At 48.2% G+C, this 17,311-nt stretch overlaps 1 protein-coding gene across 1 annotated transcript in view; it reads right to left on the reverse strand.

Moving 5' to 3' along the window:
- Positions 1–15,747: 15,747 nt before the first annotated feature.
- MSH2 (mutS homolog 2) overlaps positions 15,748–17,311 on the reverse strand; it is a 122,268-nt gene continuing 120,704 nt past the window's right edge. Inside the window, exon 16 of the mRNA XM_066595528.1 lies at positions 15,748–16,036. Coding sequence (XP_066451625.1) covers positions 15,866–16,036 — 171 coding nt within the window. The 3' untranslated portion in view covers positions 15,748–15,865. The remainder of the gene's footprint in view (positions 16,037–17,311) is intronic.

Here is a 17,311-nt window from a genome sequence, read left to right on the forward strand (position 1 = left end):
GTCTGTTGTATTATACTAAATGGTTTATGAAGTCGCAAGACCCCCAAGCCACACAATTCCAATCTTCAAAAGGAGTCAATAGTGCCGAAAAGTGTAAGGGTGCCATTAGTGTTTTACCAATAATTTTTCGGGCTGCACTTGGACATGCCATTGTTTCAAGCTGCAAGTACATTTGGGGATTAGCAGTAAATCACGAGCATTACCCATAGCAGCGAACACTTGACTTTTATATGAGTAGTTGAGAGAAGTCGGCACATTATACTAACACTTTACACAAATTTGCTCAGCCTCCAGCTACTGAATCTCAACCAACCGTGTGCAGAATCCGGCTCATGACCACAGCTGGAGACCCTGCTTAAGGCCTCGGTCACACGACCGTTTTTTGGTCCGATCTGCAGACGCGCTTGCGATCTGCAGATCTATAGACCAAATGCATCCCGATGGAATCGGTCACATTTCCGCTTTTTATGCGGATGTGCGACCAATTATAGGACACAACGATTCGCAGAACGCGCCTATCTGCGTTCTGCGCATCGCTGTGTTCTATATATGCGCTCAATGGGGCCGGCGGCAGCAGCGCCGACTCCATTGAGAACATATACTTAAAGATCGTTCTCCTCTGCCACAGCTGTTACAGCTGTGGCAGAGAAGAACAATGTTCGCCCATTGAATTCAATGGAGCCGGTAATACAGCCAGCTCCATTGAAAGCAATGGGCTGCCGGCAAGCGCGGGATGAATTTTCGGGAAGGGCTTAAAAATATAAGCCCTTACCTGAAAACCATCCTAAAATGTGTAAAAAAAAAAAAAAAACTGAACTGCTCTGTGTAGTATTCAGGAGGCGGGGATTTAAAATCCCCGCCTGCTGAATGGGCTGCCTCTGATTGGTCACAGCCCTCACCAATCAGAGGCAGCTCTCACTCACCCATTCATGAATTCATGAATGGGTGAGTGAGTGCTGCCTCTGATTGGCTGAGCGCAGGGACCAATCAGAGGCAGCTCTCAGCTATTGGATGACAGTTGAGAGGTGCCTCTGATTGGTGAGGGCTGTGACCAATCAGAGGCAGCCCATTCAGCAGGTGGGGATTTTAAATCCCCGCCTGCTGAATACTACAGAGAGCAGTTCAGGAGAACTGCCGGCCGGACGCGGCTGAACTCCGGCTGCAGGGAAAAGGTGAGTATCCTTTTTTTCTTTTTTTCCTACACATTTTAGGATGATTTTCAGGGAAGGGCTTATATTTTTAAGCCCTTCCCGAAAATTCATCCCGCGCTCGTTGGCAGCCCATTGCTTTCAATGGAGCCGACTGTATTGTCGGCTCCATTGAATTCAATGGGCGAACATCGTTCTCCTATGCCACAGCTGTGGCAGAGGATGGCAGGCAGTGCGGGGCGGTTTCACTGAAAACGCTGCTAGGTGCAGCTTTTTCAGCGAATCATCGGCCCCGGTCACGCGATTTGCGGATGCGCATCAGTTATGCGATCCGCAAATCGCGGGGAAAAAACTCCCGTGTGACCGAGGCCTAACTGTGTGCAGGTGTCGTCGTCCACGTGGACACCTCTTCTTCCAGGTTACCTGTACTGTGGATGGTCTGCACAGCTTGCCATCGAACATACGAGGTACAGATTTCTATGGGCAGCTTGAACTGCAGATCATGAGCGCAGCTGCCCCCACATGGATTCCACGATTCAAATCTGCCCGTTCCATAGGTCCTGTGGAACCGTTGGTATGATTGAAGGCGTACTTGGCCTTCTTCTGTATAAGTGCAGATCATCCAGGAATTCATCGGCAGTCGTCTGCAGGAGATTCCGGTACCACTCTATGTTGAGAGTTCCTGAAATGAACACCGGTCCAAAGACGTATGTATAAAGTAGATTGTTCATCATAACCATAAAGATTGCAGTTTTATGCAGAACATTCCGTTTTTACACAAGATTAGCTGTCAATAAGCAAGAATTTTTATGCCCGAATAAATAAATCTGATCAGCCGACAGACAAGCATTTGGTGGCTCGTCAGCTAATCATGGGCATAGTATTCACATGGGCCAAGGGGATTGAGCAAATGAATTTACGTGCCGAATCATCAGCTGATGTATAAGAGCCTTAAAACAGTGCTTCGTGCACCCTCTATTACTGGTGTTTGAGGGATGTGTTGCATATTTCTGACACAACTGCCCAATACTGTACATTTTCCTTGAAGCTGATTAATGTTCCAGAACTTGGATGTATTTAGTTCCTGAAGATATACCGAAAATTGACATTTAAAATATGCTCTCACCCAGGATATTTACTAATCTCTTCCACAGGAACAAGACTGGCTCTCAAATTTGACCCAATTAATGGTTAAGGAATAGAGATGAGCGAACGTACTCGTCCGAGCTTGATATTCGTGCGAATATTAGGGTGTTCGGGATGCTCGTTACTCGTAACGAGTACCACGCGGTGTTCCGGTTACTTTCAGTTTCCTCTCTGAGACGTTAGCGCGCTTTTCTGGCCAATTGAAAGACAGGGAAGGCATTACCACTTCCCCCTGTGACGTTCAAGCCCTATACCACCCCCCTGCTGTGAGTGGCTGGGGCGATCAGATGTCACCCGAGTATAAAAGTCGGCCCCTCCCGCGGCTCGCCTCAGATGTCTTGTGAGTTAGTGAGGGACAGTGCTGCTGGTGCCTGAGCTGCTGTAGGGAGAGCGTTAGGAGTTAGTGTAGGCTTCAAGAACCCCAAAGGTCCTTCTTAGGGCCACATCTACCTGTGTGCAGGCTGCTGCTAGCAGTTTTTTTTTTTTTTCTCAAAATCGGCAGTGCAGAGCATTGCACCCGGCATTAGGGACAGAAGTGGTGCTTAGGCAGGGAGAGTGTTAGGAGTGAGTGTAGCCTTCAAGAACCTCAACGGTCCTTTCTAGGGCCAAATTTAACCGTGTGCAGTACTGTGCTGGCTGCTGTTAGCAGTGTTGCATATTTTTTTTTTCTAAAAATCGTCTGTGCAGAGCATTGCACCCTCCATTGATACTACAGGGACAGAATTGTGTAGGCAGGGCCACAACACAGTTATTGTTCATTGAATATACGCAGTGGGGCCTTCCCTTTGCAAAAAAGCGAATTAATTATATTTGGCCTGCCTGTGTCAGTCCTAAGGTCTCCGTGTACGTGTGTGCTGCGTGGAGAACGTACAAAAATCAGACGCAACCAGCTACGGTTTACTGCAGGCTTGCGCCATTGTCTTTCCTGACTGGCAAATACCTGCTCTGCCAGAGTTAATAACTCTGCTACACTAAAGTTGTGTGACACTTTTTCAGGGCCACACCACAGTTATTAAACGTATTGTTCATTGAATATACGCAGTGGGGCCTTCCCTTTGCAAAAAAGCGAATTAATTATATTTGGCCTACCTGTGTCAGTCCTAAGGTCTCTGTGTACGTGTGTGCTGCGTGGAGAACGTACAAAAATCAGACGCAACCAGCTACGGTTTACTGCAGGCTTGCGCCATTGTCTTTCCTGACTGGCAAATACCTGCTCTGCCAGAGATAATAACTCTGCTACACTAAAGTTGTGTGACACTTTTTCAGGGCCACACCACAGTTATTAAACGTATTGTTCATTGAATATACGCAGTGGGGCCTTCCCTTTGCAAAAAAGCGAATTAATTATATTTGACCTGCAGGCTTGCGCCAATTTATTTCCTGCCTGGGAAATCAAATCACTGGTAATACAGCATGCTGAGGGGTAGGGGTAGGCCTAGAGGACGTGGACGCGGCCGAGGACGCGGAGGGCCAAGTGAGGGTGTGGGCACAGGCCAAGCTCCTGATCCAGGTGTGTCGCAGCCGACTGCTGCGCGATTAGGAGAGAGGCACGTTTCTGGCGTCCCCACATTCATCGCACAATTAATGGGTCCACGCGGGAGACCTTTATTAGAAAATGAGCAGTGTGAGCAGGTCCTGTCCTGGATGGCAGAAAGTGCTTCGAGCAACCTATCGTCCAGCCACAGTTCTGCGCCGTCCACTGCTGCAAATCCGAATCCTCTGTCTGCTGCTCCTCCTTCCTCCCAGCCTCCTCACTCCACTACAATGACACATGCTCAGGAGCGGGAACACTCCCAGGAACTTTTCTCAGGCCCCTGCTCAGATTGGGCAGCAGTGGTTCCTCTACCACCAGAGGAGTTTATCGTCACTGATGCCCAACCATTGGAAAGTTCCCGGGGTCCGGGGGATGAGGCTGGGGACTTCCGGCAACTGTCTCAAGACCTTTCAGTGGGTGAGGAGGACGATGACGATGAGACACAGTTGTCTTGCAGTGAGGTAGTAGTAAGGGCAGTAAGTCCGAGGGAGCAGCGCACAGAGGATATGGAGGAAGAGCAGCAGGACGATGAGGTGACTGACCCCACCTGGTGTGCAACGCCTACACAGGACAGGTCTTCAGAGGGGGAGGCACGGGCAGCAGCAGGGCAGGTTGCAAGAGGCAGTGCGGTGGCCAGGGGTAGAGGCAGGGCCAGACCGAATAATCCACCAAGTGTTTCCCAAAGCGCACCCTCGCGCCATGCCACCCTGCAGAGGCCGAGGTGCTCTAAGGTCTGGCAGTTTTTCACCGAGACGCCTGACGACCGACGAACAGTGGTGTGCAACCTTTGTCGCGCCAAGATCAGCCGGGGAGCCACCACCAACAGCCTGACCACCACCAGCATGCGCAGACATATGATGGCCAAGCACCCCACAAGGTGGGACGAAGGCCGTTCACCGCCTCCGGTTTGCACCGCTGCCTCTCCCCCTGTGCCCCAACCTGCCACTGAGATCCAACCCCCCTCTCAGGACACAGGCACTACCGTCTCCTGGCCTGCACCCACACCCTCACCTCCGCTGTCCTCGGCCCCATCCACCAATGTCTCGCACCGCACCGTCCAGCCGTCGCTAGCGCAAGTCTTGGAGCGCAAGCGCAAGTACGCCGCCACGCACACGCACGCTCAATCGTTAACCGTCCACATAGCCAAATTTATCAGCCTTGAGATGCTACCGTATAGGGTTGTGGAAACGGAGTCCTTCAAAGCTATGATGGCGGCGGCGGCCCCGCGCTACTCAGTTCCCAGTCGCCACTACTTTTCCCGATGTGCCGTCCCAGCCCTGCACGACCACGTCTCCCGCAACATTGTACGCGCCCTCACCAATGCGGTTAGTGGCAAGGTCCACTTAACTACGGACACGTGGACAAGCACAGGCGGGCAGGGCCACTACATCTCCCTGACGGCACATTGGGTGAATTTAGTGGGGGCTGGGACAGAGTCAGAGCCTGGGACCGCTCACGTCCTACCCACCCCCAGAATTGCGGGCCCCAGCTCGGTGGTGGTATGTTCGGCGGTGTATGCTTCTTCCACTAAAGCACCCTCCTCCTCCTCCTCCTCAACCTCTGTCTCGCAATCTAGATGTGTCAGCAGCAGCAGGACGTCGCCAGCAGTCGGTGTCGCGCGGCGTGGCAGCACAGCGGTGGGCAAGCGTCAGCAGGCCGTGCTGAAACTACTCAGCTTAGGAGATAGGAGGCACACGGCCCACGAACTGCTGCAGGGTCTGACAGAGCAGACCGACCGTTGGCTTGCGCCGCTGAGCCTCCAACCGGGCATGGTCGTGTGTGACAACGGCCGTAACCTGGTGGCGGCTCTGCAGCTTGGCAGCCTCACGCACGTGCCATGCCTGGCCCACGTCTTTAATTTGGTGGTTCAGCGCTTTCTGAAAAGCTACCCACGCTTGTCAGACCTGCTCGTAAAGGTGCGCCGGCTCTGCGCACATTTCCGCAAGTCCCACACGGACGCTGCCACCCTGCGCACCCTGCAACATCGGTTTAATCTGCCAGTGCACCGACTGCTGTGCGACGTGCCCACACGGTGGAACTCTACGCTCCACATGTTGGCTAGGCTCTATGAGCAGCGTAGAGCTATAGTGGAATACCAACTCCAACATGGGCGGCGCAGTGGGAGTCAGCCTCCTCAATTCTTTTCAGAAGAGTGGGCCTGGTTGGCAGACATCTGCCAGGTCCTTCGAAACTTTGAGCAGTCTACCCAGGTGGTGAGCGGCGATGCTGCAATCATTAGCGTCACCATTCCTCTGCTATGCATCTTGAGAAGTTCCCTGCAAACCATAAAGGCAGCCGCTTTGCGCTCCGAAACCGAGCCGGGGGAAGACAGTATGTCGCTGGATAGTCAGAGCACCCTCCTGTCTATATCTCAGCGTGTTCAGGAGGAGGAGGAGGAGCATGAGGAGGAGGGGGAAGAGACAGCTTGGCCCACTGCTGACGGTACCCATGCTGCTTGCCTGTCATCATTTCAGCGTGTATGGCCTGAGGAGGAGGAGGAGGAGGAGGAGGAGGAGGATCCTGAAAGTGATCTTCCTAGTGCGGACAGCCATGTGTTGCGTACAGGTACCCTGGCACACATGGCTGACTTCATGTTAGGATGCCTTTCTCGTGACCCTCGCATTCAACGCATTCTGGCCACTACGGATTACTGGGTGTACACACTGCTCGACCCACGCTATAAGGAGAACCTTCCCACTCTCATTCCCGAAGAGGAAAGGGGTTCGAGAGTGTTGCTATACCACAGGACCCTGGCGGACAAGCTGATGGTAAAATTCCCATCCGACAGCGCTAGTGGCAGAAGGCGCAGTTCCGAGGCCCAGGTAGCAGGGGATGTGCGTAGATCGAGCAGCATGTACAGCCCAGGCAGTGCAACAGTCTTTAAGGGCCTGGCCAGCTTTATGGCTCCCCAGCAAGACTGTGTCACCGCTCCCCAGTCAAGGCTGAGTCGGCGGGAGCACTGTAAAAGGATGGTGAGGGAGTACGTAGCCGATCGCACGACCGTCCTCGGTGACGCCTCTGCCCCCTACAACTACTGGGTGTCGAAGCTGGACACGTGGCCTGAACTAGCGCTGTATGCCCTGGAGGTGCTTGCTTGTCCTGCGGCTAGCGTCTTGTCGGAAAGGGTGTTTAGTGCGGCTGGGGGAATCATTACAGATAAGCGTATCCGCCTGTCAACCGACAGTGCCGACAGGCTAACACTCATCAAGATGAACAAAGCCTGGATTTCCCCAGATTTCTCTTCTCCACCAGCGGACAGCAGCGATACGTAAGCAATACGTAGGCTGCACCCGCGGATGGAAGCTACGTTCTCTCTCACCATCCAAAACGGGGACATTTCTGCTTCATCAATCTGTGTCTAATATTCCTCCTCCTCCTCCTGCTCCTCCTCCTGAAACCTCACGTAATCACGCTGAACGGGCAATTTTTCTTAGGGCCACAAGGCTCACTCATAATTTTTCTAAACAATTTTTATATGTTTCAATGCTCTTAAAAGCGTTGAAACTTTAACTTGAACCAATTTTTAGTTAAACTGGGCTGCCTCCAGGCCTAGTTACCACTTAAGCTACATTAACCAAAGCGATTAATGGGTTTCACCTGCCCTCTTGGTTGGCCATGGCCAATTTTTTTGATGTACATTAGTACTGTTGATACAGCAATTTTTGTGGGCCCTCGCCTACAGTGTAATCAAATGAATTTTTAGCCCACCTGCATTACAGCTGACGTTACATCCGCTGTGTTGGGCAATGCAATGGGATATTTCTGTGTACCGCCGGTGGCTTCCTGGCACCCACCCATGCTGTGGGTCCACAGGGAATTATAAATGCATCTGTTTCCACTTGTAGACAACCCCAGTCAGACTGGGGCATGCAGTGTGGGCCGAAGCCCACCTGCATTAAGCACGACATTACTACCTCAGCTGTGTTGGGCAATGCAATGGGATATTTTTATGTACCGCCGGTGGGTTCCAGGGAGCCACCCATGCTGTCGGTCCACAGGGACTTCACAATAGGGAGTTGTACCCGCCTATGTCTATGAATTAAAAAGCCCGGTCTGACTGGGGCATGCAGACACCTTGACAGAATGAATAGTGTGTGGCACATAGGTTCCCCATTGCTATGCCCACGTGTGCAGCTCCTGATGGCGGTGGCACAGGATTCTATTTCTCATTGCTTCTGTACAGCATTGTGGGCTATCGCCCCGCCCCTTTTAAAGAGGGTCGCTGCCTAGCCGTGCCAACCCTCTGCAGTGTGTGCCTGCGGTTCCTCGTCATGGCAGACGCACTTCTAAATAGACATGAGGGTGGCGTGGCATGAGGGCAGCTGAAGGCTGCGCAGGGACACTTTGGTGTGCGCTGTGGGGGGGAGGGGGGGCGGTTGGGCAGCATGTAACCCAGGAGAAGTGGCAGCGGAGTGTCATCCAGGCAGTGATTGTGCTTTGTTGGAGGTAGTGTGGTGCTTAGCTAAGGTATGCATTGCTAATGAGGGCTTTTCAGAAGTAAAAGTTTTTGGGAGGGGGGGGGCCCACTCTTGCCGCTATTGTGGCTTAATAGTGGGACCTGTGAACTTGAGATGCAGCCCAACATGTAGCCCCTCGCCTGCCCTATCCGTTGCTGTGTCGTTCCCATCACTTTCTTGAATTGCCATGATTTTCACAAATGAAAACCTTAGCGAGCATCGGCGAAATACAAAAATGCTCGGGTCGCCCATTGACTTCAATGGGGTTTGTTACTCGAAACGAACCCTCGAGCATCGCGAAAAGTTCGTCCCGAGTAACGAGCACCCGAGCATTTTGGTGCTCGCTCATCTCTATTAAGGAACTCCACATGAAAATGGAACACTATGAAATGAACAAAAGCTCTTGCATTATAGGTAATTAAGGAGACTACAAATGCCTAAAACAGAAAGGCTTACACAGTCTACAGTCACTACATCACATGTACAGTGCAATCAATATATTTTCAATTACATTGTACATCACCAGTGACAGAGGTCTCATCCAGGCCTAAAACGCAAGAAACTGGATCCTGGGGCAAATTGTGATGGACTCGTATAACAGTAAATGCATTGTGGGGTTTAAGACAAGGGATGCGGAGTCAGCTTATGTGCTTATTAAAAATCAATGTCTCAGCACATTTCTGTGAACGAACATCAATCAGTTCAGTGAAGAGGCAAAATCTGTCAGGTCAACAGCAAACTGCACTAGAAATACCTATTCAATAACGGATTGGTCCACCTTTTTGGGCGATCATGGCCTTCAGATGTCGGGGTTACAGATTCAACAAGGTGGAACATGCTCAATACTCAACTCAACCCATGCCCACTGCTGCAGATTAATCAGTTGGCACACATTTAGCAGATAAATGAGAGATCTCACAACCCTTTCCAGCATATCCCAAACATGCTCAATGGGGTTACGGTCCATTGATTTTGGGGGCCAAGGCAGTGTGGAGAATTCATTGTCATGTTCCTCCAACCACTCCTTAGTGATCCAAGCTCCATGACCTGGAGTGTTATCCTGTTGAAAGATGGCAGTGTTGTTGGGTAAGACTTCCTAAGGATACTGGTGCAGATGGTCAGCTAATAGGTCCCTGTAACATTCACGGTTTGTGATACGATGACGAATGGTTCGAATACTAAGCTCCATTATTGGCTGCAGCGCCTGTAACATCCCATAAACCGGAAAGACTGCAGCTTGAACACAAACAGCAGGAGCAAGACTGAGCGGCAGCACGGGACACAGCGGGAGCAAGGAGAGTACAAGCTTATTTGTTATTTTATGGCAGGGGAACCGGATTTTATGTAAATTATACATCTCGGAAAACTCCTTTAATGGTGACCATAAATGCCATCTGGAAAGTTAAGGACACCAGCACTGCTACTAAAGCCAAGCTAGTTTGTGCGATTGTCTTCCACATAGCTACCTAGACTTGCATAATCAAGACGACAGAAGAAAGATCAACGACTTGGAGTTGCGGTGTTGAAGAAGACTGTTGCCCATCCTGTAGACAGCGAGAATCGCCAAAGCAGTCCTAGAAGCAAAGATCACCAAGCAGAAGTTATTCTACTTCAGCCATGCCACAGACAGCAATTCATTTGAGAAGGCACTCATGCTTGACAATGGTCGGTAGAAGTGCTGTCCAAGAACTTGTTGCCTTGATACTGTCAAACCTGACACCAAATAAGCCCAAGTAAACGTAAGGAAGTAGTAACTAGACCTATATTGAGAAAAAGGATCTATAGAATTACCGAAAATCGATCTCGATTAATTTATGATGACACAGGTGAATGAAAAGCCAACAGCAGGGGCACAACTTAAGGGTGGCTTTACACGAGCGTATTTTGTGTGTGCATATGCGCGCACAAAAACTCGCTTCTATTAGCAGCAATGCATTCCCTATGGTGTATTCACATGTCTGTGCATTACAGGCGTGCGCCTGCAAAGATAGGACATATCATAGTGAAGGCACGCATAGTCTTCAATTGAGGCGTGGCTGCTGCCAGATGCTCCATTGAAGACAATGGTCTGTTGGCACCCCGTAATTGGTTTTCAGGGAGGGGCTTTAAATATAAGCCCTTTCCTGAAAAACAAGGTAAAGTAGTGTAAAAAAAAAAACAACCAAACAAACAAAAAAAACTCACCTTCCTTGAGCTGTCGGGGCTCAGCTGTGTCCTCTCTGCGCTGTTCCCGGCTCTGCAATGCAGTTCTTTGAGCAGGCGGGAATTTACAAATTCCCACCTGCTGAAAGAGCTGCTTCTGATTGGCTGAGGCACTCAGCCAATCACAGGCAGCTCTCGCCTGCCATTCATTCAGTGAGAGCTGCCTATGATTTGCTGAGGTTTTTTTTAACACTAAAATGGTTGTTTTTCAGGGAAGAGCTTATATTTAAAGCTCTTCCCTGAAAAACAATTCAGCGGTGGCGGTAGTCCACTGAAGGCAATGTGTAGACCGTCATACACGCGTTTTTGCGCTTACAGGGGTGGGCACATATGTACGCACATGCTCGTTTGAAGCCACCCTAAGGGAACAGTGACATCCTATGACAATGTCATGTAAAGGTCACTGACCCTGTCTACAAGTTATGGTTTGTCTACAGCTATTACTCTGCTGTATACTTGTTTTTATTAACCTATAAGCAATGGGTATATGCTGGGATTGTTGTATCCGGTCAGTGGCGTCCACATACTTAGAACACACCCTGGAAAACATGCAGTAAGTCATATTTTGCTTGGGCATTTTGATAGAAATAAGCATCCATTAATGCCTGGCCCAATGGAGAATAATGGTTGAATGAACAGTTCCATCTGCATACGTTCTGTAAGACAAATATGGTTTCTTTTAATAAATATTGCTTATAAGCATGTTTCAAACATCTACCCATCTTGCGGTGTTCATTTCCAATTGCTGATCCAAACAGTGTGGCTGTAAAAATCAGAAAGTAGATATCATCAAGCAGCCGGGGCTGCAGTTGCTGACAACTCTGTCAACAAGAACAATTTGTGCTCCTGTAGATGTTGCAGGATTACTAGGAGTTGAAGTCAGGGAGAGATAAACTGTCAGAGCTGCATAGACATGGAGGAGCGGCGGTAATACTGCAGAATATATATTCTGTATCTGCCTCAGGGCTCTGCACTCACGTTTACATTTTTCTGTTGTCATTTTAAAGAAAGGCATAGAGAAAATGTTCAATGATCCACTGTAAAATCCAGGATATGAACCTTCCTGTGGAAATTTAAGACTCTAATCTAGAATTTAAAAAATGGTGCTCTATGCTATTAGCTTCATTTACTTGCAGCCTACACACTCCATTTGAACTTGAACTTTAATTACTGCAGCCTTTACTTCCTCCCTGCTGTCAGCTGCAGGAGCAGATAGATGGCCAGTGTGTGATTTTGAAATTATTGGAATACCTTGCACAAACAGGAAATTACAAGTAGTCTGTGTATCTTGCGAGATAATAAAGTACTGGGATTACAGCAGCATCTACACTATTTGAAGCAAGCAGTGCCTGACGTTTAAGAAGGGTGTGAGTACAGGACTGTACTAATAGGATGTAGGAAAGGAGAAAGGAATAGCAAAAGGATTATAAACTTATAGACTTGTAGAAAGTTGTGACTGAGCTGCAGCTTCACTGTATCTCTAACAGGGCAGCCAATGATAACTTCCCATTAAAAGGTGTTGTCTAGGACTTTTACTATTGATAGCCTAATCAGGATAGCTCATCAATAGTCGATTGGCAGGGGCACCTGCTTGGGATCTCCACCATTGAGCTAGTCGCTGGGCCCCACTGTCAGTGCGCACAGCGCTGGAAGTAGATAGTGCTGTCTGTATTGCAGTGGTCTCATTCAGTACTGCAGCCACAGCTCCCATTGAATTCAGCGGTAGTTGTGCCTTTAGTGCCAAACTAGGCTGCTGCAATGCTAACAGCGCTTCTTGTGTCCAGCATGCAGTGAGGGAGATTTAACACCTATGCACAGATTAGGTGATACATGTCTATTATGAGAAAACTCCTTTAACATGTATGAGGAACAAGGCAGAGAAGTGAGCAGCCAACTTCTCTTTTATGAAAGGTCTTTATGGAAAATCTCCAATAAGTAAAGACGGACGATTCTCAAAAAAAACTTGGATGATGTAAGTTTTTTACTTGTACTGTATTTGTCTCTTGGCAGCTGCACAGTCACAGTAGATTGCAGCCTGCATGAAATCAATGGACTTAGATGAAGTCAGCTGGGGAATGCCTCCAGGGTGCTCCGTTTAAAACTTTTTAGCAGCACAACCTGGAAGAACACAGGAACAAGAGTCTAGCAAACACTTTGAAATAGCTCATTTATTCCAGCTTTGCCTACAGCTGGCATATGCTAATCTACTTTTTTCCTTTTTTTTAATGCAAAAATGACAATATACGTATAGCTGTTAAAGCTGCCAGTCTCTGCAGGGCAGACAGGACAATATATCCATTTCTCTGGATATCTGTAATTAGGTCACAGTTTTTATGGTGTCATGCTCACACGAAGACTACACCACAACACATAATTGTAACGGTCGTTGAAAAAAACTGATCCACCGCGTACATTCCGATTCTGCTACATTTATTGCTAGTGTCTAAATGCAAATGGTGATGCAGAATTACCAACAGAATTAGGCCAGTATCCATGCCACATCAAAATCTGCATGTTAGGCATGTAGATTTGGATGAGGAATTTCCACAAAACTGCAGACTCCACTTCTAATTTGGACCCCTGTGGAAGAGCCTCATGTTTTTCTTACAGGCATTTCCCAGGGAAAATTCTATTGATGACCTATCCTCAGGATACGTCATCAATAGTTGATCGTCAAGGGCCCATTGCTTGGGATCTCGACCGATCAGCTGAGCAGGCGCATGCTGTCAGCGCTAAAAATACACAGATGTCAGAGCGGAAGCCTCCACGCCAACTTCTGTGCAGTGGCTGGCGCTTGTAACTGCAGGCACGGCTCCTATTGATTTCCCATCTGTCTCAGGTGGTTCAGTGATCGTATACAAGCCAGGTACCTGGGTTTCCAATTTCATGTGAAGGCTTTTTAGTCTTGATAGGTAGGTCTATAGAGCTAGGTACTAGAGATGAGCGAGCATACTCGTTAAGGCGATTAACTCGAGAGAGCATCACCTTTTTCGAGTACCTGCTGGCTTGTCCCTGAAGATTTGGGGGAGTCCACGGGGGGTTGTGGAGGGGATCGGGAGGGAGAGAGAGAGAGAGATCTGTCACTCTCCACCCGGCTCCCCTCCGCCGTCCCCCGCAGCCACCCTCAATCTTTAGGGACGAGCCAGCAGGTACTCGAAAAAGGCAATGCTCTCTCTCTCTCTCTCGAGTAAATCGCCTTAACGAGTATGCTCGCTCATCTCTACTAGGTACCCCCATCCATTAAGGTTCCCCTTGACGTGGTCGATAGGCTTACTTGGATTTGATCAAATTGTGCGCCAACATTGCATTTTTATGCAGTTAGTCCAAAAAAAAAAAAACATTATGCATTTGTCTGAAGATATTGAGTGTGTTGGGTGCTAAAGCACGTTTGTTACTGTGCCTACAGTTACAAGCGCCGGTCACTACATGGGAGGTCAGCGCACAGGCTTCCGCTCCAAATACACCGGTCGTCGGAGGGAAAGCCTCCACGCCGACCTCGGTGTAGTGGCTGGTGCTTTTAACTGCAGGTATGGCTCCCTTTGATTTCAACGAGAGCCATGCCTGCAGTTACAAGCGCCGGCCACTACAAGGAGGTCGGCGCAGTCACTGCTAATTTGATTCCAGTTGTCCGCGCAAACTGGTAGATCGTTGAGAATTGTTCCCTTCCCGCTCAGTGCTATACATTTCTATGTGAAACACTGAGCTGGGAGTCTTTAGACGTAACTGAGCGCTGAATAATAAGTGCGCGATGGCTTTGCGTTTAGATATGATTATTGCGCGCTTTTGTTCGTTGGAGCAAATTTCAAGCGACAATAGTTACGTGTAAATGGGCTTTTACTGTCTGAACGTGCACATCAGTAAAAAAAATGTCACCCACATGGGAAGGGGGGTTTGTGGACATCTATGTTTTTCATTTGGGGTGGGATTAAGTTATGTAAAAGCGAGGAGACAAAGATGTCTAAGTGGCAAACTGCAGAGGTACGTAATAACTGGAAGAAGCCTTCATGCTGGTCTGGATAGGCGGGCAAGAGAACCTCAAGGCGGACAACTTCACCCAACGATACATCGCACTTGTTGTGGAGAGTGAAATCTTATTTCCCTAAGTGTGACAACTTTTTGGTTTGACTAAAGAACTCCTGTAATCACAGGGTTTAATTGTACTAATCCCGTTAGTAAGCCCCATGCAACATTGCAATGCTGACTGTAAAGAGGTTTCTCCTACTTTCTTCACAGGGGTGTAGAACAGCAGAATAAAAACAAGTCTGGTACTGTGTTAGGCCACATGTCCACGGGCACACATGGATTCCACATGGGTAATCCCACACGGAATTCGACCCTGCGTACCTGTCAGTGACTTTTTCTGTACTGTGGATGTGTGCACAACAGTTCGTTTTTTTTTTTTTAAGACTCCTGCTTTCCCACGGAATCCACAACCCGCCTGCAATGTCAATTGCGGGGGGGACCGTGGGCTGGACGGCTATCCATTGACATCAATGGAAACCATCCATGCAGGAACCGCACTAAAAAAGAGCATGCTGCGATTTTTCATTGGCGAGCAGAGACTTTGATTGGTTTTCACTTGTGTGCATGAAGAAGCGTTTTTCATAGCATGCTATGGAGGGTTAAGGCTGCGGAATCTGAAACGGAATGCCCGCTCTGGATTCCGCAGCAAAAATCTGCCTGTGGATATTTGGTCTTAGTGAGAAAAATCACATTTTGTTCTACTGGCTAAGAGAAAAAAGTAATATAGTAGACATGATAGCTTTTATTGGCTAAAAAAAAATGCTGTCACTGCAAGCTTTCAAAACTATTTATGTATCACAGAAAGGAAAATTTAAAGACAAAACACACACTGAAAACGGCCATATATTTACTGACACAGGAGGGCAACGTGTGCACCACCTCAGCATACAGGCAGCCATACTGCGCTCAGGTCTAGTCAATCAGGCAATCAGTCAATCTATCTATGCATACACACACACATATATACATACATAACATACACACACATATATATACATACATAACATACACACACATATATATACATACATAACATACACACACATATATATACATACATAACATACACACACATATATATACATACATAACATACACACACATATATATACATACATAACATACACACACATATATACATACATAACATACACACACGTTTTTGAATTTCATACAATCCCTTTAACTCCCAAGCTTTCAGGATGAATGTTGCCATTGGATAACGCCTGACAAATCGTAAAAGTACAAAAACATCTTTATTTTGTTCCTCTACAGTAGAGCAGCACATCGCATTTACCTATAATCTACAGTATTACAAACAGCAGCCGGAGAGTCACTTCCCCAGACCCCGACGTTCAGGATGTTGCCTTTGTGCGGGAAATAACTTCATTGACAAAACTGTTATTCTTTGCCAGAACGTCCGCCTTCAGCTGGTTCAGTTTGCGTTTCAGGTCTTCCTCAGACATTTCTGTAAGTGACAGAGCTTTCACTTTGGAAAGGAAGTCCTGGATCATCTTCTCGCCCTCCTGTCAACAGACATAAGACTCGCTTTTATTACAGCATCACCAATTGTTTCCAACACGCGGATCTCCAGATGTTGCAACTACACCCCCCCAGCATGCACGGACAGTCACTGGCTGATTGATTACGCTCTACAGCCTTGTATACAGGGGATGGAGACAGTCAGGGGAGGGCAGTGGAGTTGGACACTCAGGCTCATTCTGCAAGTCAATATATCACCAAGCTCATATAAAGTGTATGTTCATGTTTAATTATAGTACAGTTTAAAGACACAAATAATCGGGATAAAAGTTTGTGCCACTTTGTTAATAGTGAGAGATCCTTCCCCCCCCCCCCCCCTTCCCCTGGACGACAATGCACTTATCCGAGCAGGCTCGCTCATCTTTACTCTCTAGTACTCCATTGCATGTATTTAGAGAACAGCGGTTGGTCTGTTCTCTAAATACATCACTATTGTTCTGCCACAGGACAGCAGCTGTTAAAGAATGCTATCTCCTGTTATCCTCTGCCCGCAGAGAACTCGGTGTGCGGTCCCCGTCTTTTCCTGAGGGACGAGGATTTCATGTGGACCTGAAGTCAGTGATGGACGAAAAGTGCAAAGGTAAGTGCATGATGGGCACACATTTACACAACGATTATCGCTCAAAAGATGGCTCTTGAGTGAATTGTGAGCGATCATAGTTGTGTGTAAAAGGGCCTTAAAACTGAATCATACTGTGTTACTTAAGTGTTCCCTTCCTTTTTAACCAAAGTGGTGGCCACAGAACGTTCACTTTCTCCTTCTGGACCGATTCTTCTCTAGTTTTGAATTTTGCTAGCGTCCTTCTCACTACTGGTACATGAAGAGCTACCTGCACCCCAATCTTGGTGCACTGGTAGTCCTGTTCCTATGTGCTGCGTCTCCCAGCACAGTCTCAAGAGCATATACCAGGAGACAGGCCATTATACAAGGAGAGCTAAACAGGGCTATAGAAGGCCGACTCAGCATCAAGACTGGTATCTGCTGCTTTGTGCGAAAAGGAACACTCCCAGAGCCCTACTGACCTCCAGCGGGCTACCGGTCTGCATGTTTCTGACCAAACTGTCAAAAACAGACTCCATAGAGGTGTCATGAGGGCCTGGCATCCTGTAGAGGGACTTGTGCTAAAAGCCCACCACCCTACAGCTTAACTGGCATTCAGCAGAGAACACCAAACTGGCAATCCTATCACTGGCACCCCAATGCTCTTCACTGATGATTGCAGGAGATTTCATTTCTCTAGATGCGATGTGTGATTAAA

This window comes from Eleutherodactylus coqui, chromosome 3 (genome assembly GCF_035609145.1).
Source record: "Eleutherodactylus coqui strain aEleCoq1 chromosome 3, aEleCoq1.hap1, whole genome shotgun sequence".
Taxonomy (NCBI): Eukaryota; Metazoa; Chordata; class Amphibia; order Anura; family Eleutherodactylidae; genus Eleutherodactylus; species Eleutherodactylus coqui.